The sequence below is a fragment of the Montipora foliosa genome, chromosome 2 (genome assembly GCF_036669935.1).
Source record: "Montipora foliosa isolate CH-2021 chromosome 2, ASM3666993v2, whole genome shotgun sequence".
Classification (NCBI taxonomy): Eukaryota; Metazoa; Cnidaria; class Anthozoa; order Scleractinia; family Acroporidae; genus Montipora; species Montipora foliosa.
Genome location: NC_090870.1, coordinates 24,198,311 through 24,205,810, shown reverse-complemented (window position 1 = coordinate 24,205,810; position 7,500 = coordinate 24,198,311). Strand labels below are relative to the sequence as shown.

Sequence of the window (7,500 nt, the reverse complement as noted above, 5' to 3'; positions counted from 1 at the left end):
TTTGACCAAGTGCCCTCCACTACTACGCAAGAAAATTTGATCATTTTAACCACTTAAATTCTGCATAGTGAGACAAAAGTAAAACGGAACGTTACCTTCAACTCATTTCAATGGTAACGCTGGTACAGTAATACACAAAAAAGGTGAGCTTGCGTTTTCAGCAGTGAGTAACTTATATACCTTGTCGGATAAAAATCTGGTTGACATCAAGCAGCATCTCGCAGCCTTCCACAATTTGCCGCTCAATGGAAAGATTTTTGCGAATATTCTCAGTTTCACTGACCTCGTCATGCATCACCTACAAGAAAATAAGCACCATAGTCTATAAATAATCGCAGTTTTCACATGACGTAACGGCTGCCATGTTGGCATCTCCAAACAAACAAATGGCGGCTATGTTGGTGTCCCGATCTAATCCGGCCTCCGGGAATTGAACTCTATTATTAAGTAAAAACATGGCTGTTGATCACATCAGTGTAAACCAACAATAGAAGATATGAAAGTCATATTTTTAACCTGCAGAGAGAACATCTGAGCGCTTACTTAAAGGAGAACTGAAGGCTAGAAGATCTTTTTTTGTGTGTTTCCTATTATTGTCGAAATATAACGTCTTTTCCCTAAAAAAAAACAGGAAAAATCCTTGAAAAGCTTTGAATTTGCCCGAAAACCTTGGTTGTTTATCCAATTCGAACGCTCCAATTTTGTTTGCTTTTTCTTCCGGTTACCTCCAAAAAAGGAATGTCTGCCGCCATGTTGTGACATCATTGTGCACAACACAAGCAAGCAGCTGGGTTTCACCAACTGTGTTTTCACTGAAATCTTCTGTTATCGTGTAAGTCTCAACATAGCACTCCGCTTTCTTCGTCGTTAATACACGTAAGTTTATAGCAGGACTTGATCCATATTTTTTCGAACCAATGCGAGAAAGTTCAGGATCCGAGGAAGACTAAGGAAGGGGAAATACGACTTGGTGCAGCTGTGATTTCGCGTGAACTGGGAGTCCGGGACAGCAAGAAAAGGAATGTATCTGCTGCTGCGAGATAGAGGAAGCTATGACCAAAATCTCAGGTGAATTGATTGTATTCAAAAGGTAATAAAGACAACTTGATTACTACGAGATTCTGTTGGCTGCTGTTGTTTTGTCTGTCATTTCGATTCACTTTGACAAACTTTAGTTTACTGACATCCAGTGATACTCATAGTTCTTAACTAACAAATCTACATATAAACTTAATATCTATTTAACTTAGATGTGCCAGAAGATCAAGCTATTCGTTGTGTAACGCAGCATTCTAGCTTTTCGACCATGTGATAAGTGCTACAAACTGCCATCGTGGGTCTGAGTCAAGCACATGGATTGTGAGCGCTGCGAGAAATGAACAACATGTATGTAAACACATAACTCTGTTCGTAGTTTTGCGAATTTTCAAATTTAAATTAAGGACGGTGCCTACTATTGTTATTGTGCATACGTTCTGCGCATCTCGAGATACTCCAATTCACCTTTATCACGCGGTGGCCATTTTGGAGTCCGTGGGGAATAAAGGCTTTGTCTTTGCATTGTCTTTGCCCGTCCAGCCTCACACTGAATGAGAGGTTCGACGGGCAAAATCTTTTGTTTGGACATTGAGTGATATGGGTCTATTTCCTATGGGTGGTGCTTATCAATACAGGGATATTTTTGCGCGGTTCAAAACCATGCAGAGAAAGCAGAACTTAGCAAGTGCTCTTGGTATCCAAAAAGAAAATTGGGGGTAACCATGTATTTTTCAGAGATAATTATAATTCAATTTGGAAAAGAACGCCATACATTGCTTTGTATTTCAAAGCTTTTTACAAATATTGTTGATTAATTATCTTCGAAAAATGCGTGGCTACCCTCAATTTTCTTTTTGGATTTCAATAACACCGGCGCCGGGTTTGCCAATGAAATCTCCCGAATAAAGAAAACATAGCTTAATAACTGGGTGTAAATGGAATCGATGGAGACACACAGTTAACATTTCATCAATTACATGTAATTGTCGCATTGACCGCTGTGGCCACGACACCTTCAAAACAGGAGGGTTCGAAATGATCCGAACAGATGTGACAGTGCTGGATATTCGGATGACCCATTCTCTGAGAAGAACTTCATTTTAAACAGGGAAACGATGAAAACTTATAACTTTTTTTGGTGTCTGAGAGTTTTATTAGAACACTTACAATAACGCACTGAACCATTCTTCAAGTTTCCCGTGTTCAAACAAGTGTGCGCAATGACGTCACGCTTAGGTCCCAGTACAGCCAAAATGGCGGACTTCCATCGAGTGATCAATACGGATCTCTCTGGCCTCATAAAGACGTCAAAATGTAAGGAACCTCTCAAAGACTCAAATGTTTCCTTTTAATAAGTCAGGCACTACAAATTTGGCGAAGGAAAGAGCGAGGCTTCCGGGTAAACATTCGATCAGACATTGAGAAGAGTCGGAGATTTAGCTCGCGAAATGCGAAAAAAATACAGAGTTCCTATCTGGAATTTACGTTTTTCCCAGAAGAAGAGAAACTACAGTTGTTGAATGGAAGCTGCCCTCGATAGTTTCGCACATTTGGGGTTGTTACTTCGGTTAACACATCCATATGCCGTGCCATACTTTCCACGATAAAATTAGGCCAGACAAACCTCAAATTAGTGGAAAAAAGCGAAGAAAACAGTCAAGAAGCAAGAAATCACAGAGTCCTTCGATAAAAACATTCTCACTTTGACCCGAAAGCCTCGTTTTCGCCCCTTCTGAAAATAACACCGCTGAGACGTGAATTCGCTTTTTTCCCATCCCCATAATGCAATACGTTTTGGGGGGGGGGTTCTTTACATAAAAACAATACAAAATTATTTACTATTGGGACTGTATCATGCTTCAATGAACTGGATATCCATTGTTTTAATGCAAATAACCCCCCAAAATGAATTTTATCATGGGATTTGTAAAAATAGCGAATTCTACTCTTTGATTGCACTCCCGTGATAAAACGGCTACGTTGGCTCCAATAGAAAAATGGAGCCCTATTTTAAATAATAATAGAGTCAAAATCCTAAAAGCCATTTTCGCTATTGTATTGTGACGTCTGATGCAATCAAAGAATAGCATTTTAAATATTTTGTAAATTTTTGCAGCTGTATTTAAGGCAGACAAGGCTTTACAGAGGCTTACCGTGGAGAGGTCTTCCAGAACGCTCTGGGCATACTCCAGCGTATTTCTTTCCACGTGATCATGAGGAGTGAGGGCAAGAAGATCATGTAAGGTGATAATGTATGCAGGGACCTTAAAAAAAATACAAAAGCAATGATACAGTAATGTTCAGTTGAGTTAATAAGATTTTAGATATTTTGCCAATCAATATGTGTGGTTATGCCACACAACATTAATCTTGGCATTTCTTTCTACCGAAAGTTAATCATTACATTAGAACACCTCGCATAACACTTCACGACCAAAGCCAAAAACAAAAAGAAAATATCACTTAAAACCACGATTCAGTAATCAAGTGGGCATTAAACGTATTTATTACGTCAGTTTTCTCTGAGGAAACTGTTTAATGTTTTTTTATGGACTCTGCATGTCGAGTTCGTTGGCTGAATCTACTCGGAAAGAGGGCGGCCAAACAACTGAGCTTCATACTTAAAGCCACACTTTGTGCTGGATATCAAAATTGGGATTGTATCTGATTACCCTTGCATTTCCGGACATAAAGTGGAGAGAATGGTCGATACGAAAACTGAGAACTGACGAATTGTGCGAAATAATTATTTTTATATGTGTGTAATATCGCAAAAGAATATCAAAATGTGTTTTCCACATTATCAAAGAAGAGACATCAATTTTACAACATCTTATGTAACATGACAAGCAGGTGCAAACATAAGGAAAATTACGATGTCGGGAAATAAACTTTATACTGTAAGGGCCAAATTATACCAAACATGATTGACGCAAACTGCTAGCAATGAAAATCAAAGTCGCAGAAAAAAAACACATTGAAAGATTTAGAGCAGGAAGAACAATGATACTACGAGAAGAAAAAAAGGCCACATCACTTCTTTGTAATTAAGTTTCTCCTTCACTCAAGTTTCGAGTGAATCGCTTTATTGAGGTCACCGTAAACAAAAACTATGCCATTACCAAAAAAACAACTGATGGTCATGAAAGTAAGAATCGAACCCTCAAAACCTCGAACGTATTTGTAAGCTGTCTAAAAATGAGAAGCAAATAAAAACCTGGAAGTAATTTAATTGAAGTTTTCGTCAAACGATTAATTCTAGCATTCAACCAGGCCGAGGAAAACACACAAAGACAAGAAATCACAACATAAATCGCAACATGGCACCGGTGTTAATGCGTATTTGAAAAAATATGAAATGAAAATAAAAAAGACAAGCCAGTTTTATGCTTATTCGACGAATCGATGCATAAACAGTAGTCTTTTGTAGAGAATGTATCCGTGTACTTACTCGTGCGAATTCCAAGTAGTACCACTAAATCCGATACACCAAAGAGAGCCAAAACAACTCTTCAAATGTAAAGATCTTTGGACTGCGATGTGAAAATCGATCGTCAAGTCACCAGGAAAGACTATGGAATGGACAGTCAAGCCACAAATAAACAACGGTCACATTTCTAGCCTTCAAACGCGTTTCACGTTTTAAATTCATAACAAATTTGTTATCAATTACAAAAAAGTCACAGACTTACGACTTACGTAACAAACAATACCGTTTATGCAACAAAAAACATCGACAACTTCATGAAAAGGAAAAAAAAATCGCGGGATTGGATTATCGGATTAAAATTCGATATCTAATTCTTTGTTAAGATCTAAACGACAAGAATTCAATTTCCCTGCAGGGCCATACATTGAATTGGCATTGAATGAATAACTTTCGTAGCGTCGGATGAACCAGGAGGTTCAATCAGTTAGTCATCCATTAGGCAAAAAAAAAAAAACAAACGCACCATTAAAAAACGCTTTTAAAAGGAAATGCAAGAAACGTTTAGCAAGTGAAGAACTTATGTAATAGCCAAGCGAAAAGGGCTGAAGAAAAAAAACACTTTTGTTTCGATGTTGATTACATAGTAATGAAAAATACTCCATTCTGACTGGCTGCGAGAAATGCAGTTTCCAGGTAACAGAGTGCAGAAGAGTTATAGAAGTAATATACCAAGCATTCTGATTGGTCTATGAAAAAAAAACTCAGACGGCCAATTAAACACGAGCCCTGGATAGCGCAATTTATGGCGCAATTGGTGCATTAGTTGTGCTCAACCATTTCGAATGTTATTTTTCCATGTATATTATTTAATACGTAATCACATGAGTTTCCTCGTACAATTTGGAATAACTAAGCACTTGCAATTTTTTCAAAGACTACAAATCGCACTCGCCAATTTTGTTCGTCTTTGCAAAAATTTACTGGCCATGCTAATTTATTGCAAATTGCACGACAAATCATACGATTACCAATAGGGAGTTTAAGAAACCACAACGGCTACGGCGACGAAAACGTCACTTCACTTCGTGCATGCCAGGTTCTTAATGTCCCAGCTATCATGAAGCGGAATTTTAACGAAAAAGGAGCGACAAACGAGAAAAAAATCTGTTTTTGTTATTTTTGCAGTGTTATATAGAAACAGGCTTCAGCTGAACACAGCACTGAGATGACAGGAAAGGAACTTTATTCAAGTGTCTAGTCGTTCTAGCGCTGGAGCACTAATTGGGTACACTGTAAACTGAAATTAACAATCAACGTTCATAAAGTTAAATGTTGGTTTTTGAGGAGAGGGGAAAACCGGAGTACCCGGAGAAAAACCTTTCAGTGCATGGTGCACAGTAGAGAACCAACAAACACCGAGTCTGGGAATCGAACCCAGGCCGCATTGGTGGGAGACGAGTGATGTCACCACTGCGCCATCCCAAGGTACCCACAGGTACGCGCCAAATCAAGGTTACTGCCTCGGTTACTCAGTTATTGGGATCTTAAGATTTCTTTTAATTTAGTCACTCATATGACGACACAAATACACTATCTACACTGCATTACACAACGTAACTACAGACATGCTACAATGTATTACCTCTAGTATGACAAATTACATTTTCACACTGACTACATTAACGAAGTCCCCCGCATAAAAGAATCAAATAAAACCCAGATTACTAACACACATTGTGCAATAAGACTTTTATCTTATTATAGGAAATTAAAAATGCACGTTGACAACGCGAAGAAAATTCACGTTACACTAAATTAACGCGATTTTTTCTAAAGTTGAGTTTACATTGCATTAAATTAACGCGAATTTTTCGATAACCAACTTGCTTTACTTACTGCGATTTTCATAATTCTGCGAACTCGCACTTTACATTTCTGAACGCCACACTGCGTTTTGGCTTTCGTTAATAAAACCTTCCAAGACAAGTCCACGGATCAGTGTTTCTAAGTTTTTTTTACAGCCGAAAATTTTGAAGCCTAACTAGACCCTATCAATTCAAAAGATCTTTCAAAGCCTCTCAGTTTGTTGCAGTAATACGAAATTGCTGCACTTACAAAATCTCAACATACATATGTCTCATGGAGAAAAAGAAGCATTTACAGTAGTTAGCTTTTAGGGTTGCTCAAATGGATCTAGTGAGGAACTAATATGGTTTTGTAATGAAATAAAGATGCTTTTAAATAACAATGTTGTATAATGGCGTGCATTAAATTTACATCGACAATAATTAAGAAACATTAAATTAACGCGAATTTTGTAAAATTTCCTATAATAAGGTATACTTAGAATTACGTAAACAGTGTACATATATAGTACTGCCCACTTGCGATAATAACTTGACAGAGATTGATGTGCAGTTGCGATTTCTTTGAGAATTTCAAGTTTCTCTTGGGTCTATAAGTAGAAAAAAGCTCAGAAAGTTTTATTCACCTCCGCGAAGGCTTGTTCAGAAAATGCGAATATTTTGCGATTGATATGCAATGCCTGCCAATGATTTGTCCTATCATACCAGCCTAAAGTATGTGGATAACTTTATGTTTCCACCTTTTTTCACCAGCAGCCAGTTTTGTGAAAAGGTCCAAAATTTGACGGTGGTAACACATTGTCAACTTATCAGTGAGTGACTTAAAGTTTGGTCCTCGGCGTTACATGAGTTACAAGTAGAGTCTCCTGTAAAGTTGTCCCGAGAAAGTGTGGCGCGGGTTGCGAACACATTACAAATCCCTTTGTATTGAAACATTATCTCCACTTCGAAGTGAAACGGCCATGTAGACGAGAAAGTCGCATTTTATGTGCGAGACCGAGGCACGCATAATTAGAATTTCCCGCATTCATTTCACTTCACCTCCTGGACAGTTTGAGTACTTTGCACTACCGCGTAACTTCTACCCTGCGAGCGGAGTCTCTTTCGATCTTCCTAGATAAGTCAGGATGAGGAAAGTAGACTCTGCTCGCCGCAACCACATTCCGT

General features: G+C 38.2%; 1 protein-coding gene across 2 annotated transcripts in view; it reads right to left on the bottom strand.

The window, feature by feature from the left end:
* LOC137992724 (ras-specific guanine nucleotide-releasing factor 1-like) overlaps positions 1 to 7,500 on the bottom strand; it is a 79,976-nt gene that overhangs the window by 31,657 nt on the left and 40,819 nt on the right. For both annotated transcript variants that reach the window (XM_068838212.1, XM_068838213.1), the window contains exons 9-10: positions 3,192 to 3,302; positions 181 to 298 (exon numbers count right to left, since the gene is read on the bottom strand). In XM_068838212.1, coding sequence (XP_068694313.1) covers positions 181 to 298; positions 3,192 to 3,302 — 229 coding nt within the window. The remainder of the gene's footprint in view (positions 1 to 180; positions 299 to 3,191; positions 3,303 to 7,500) is intronic.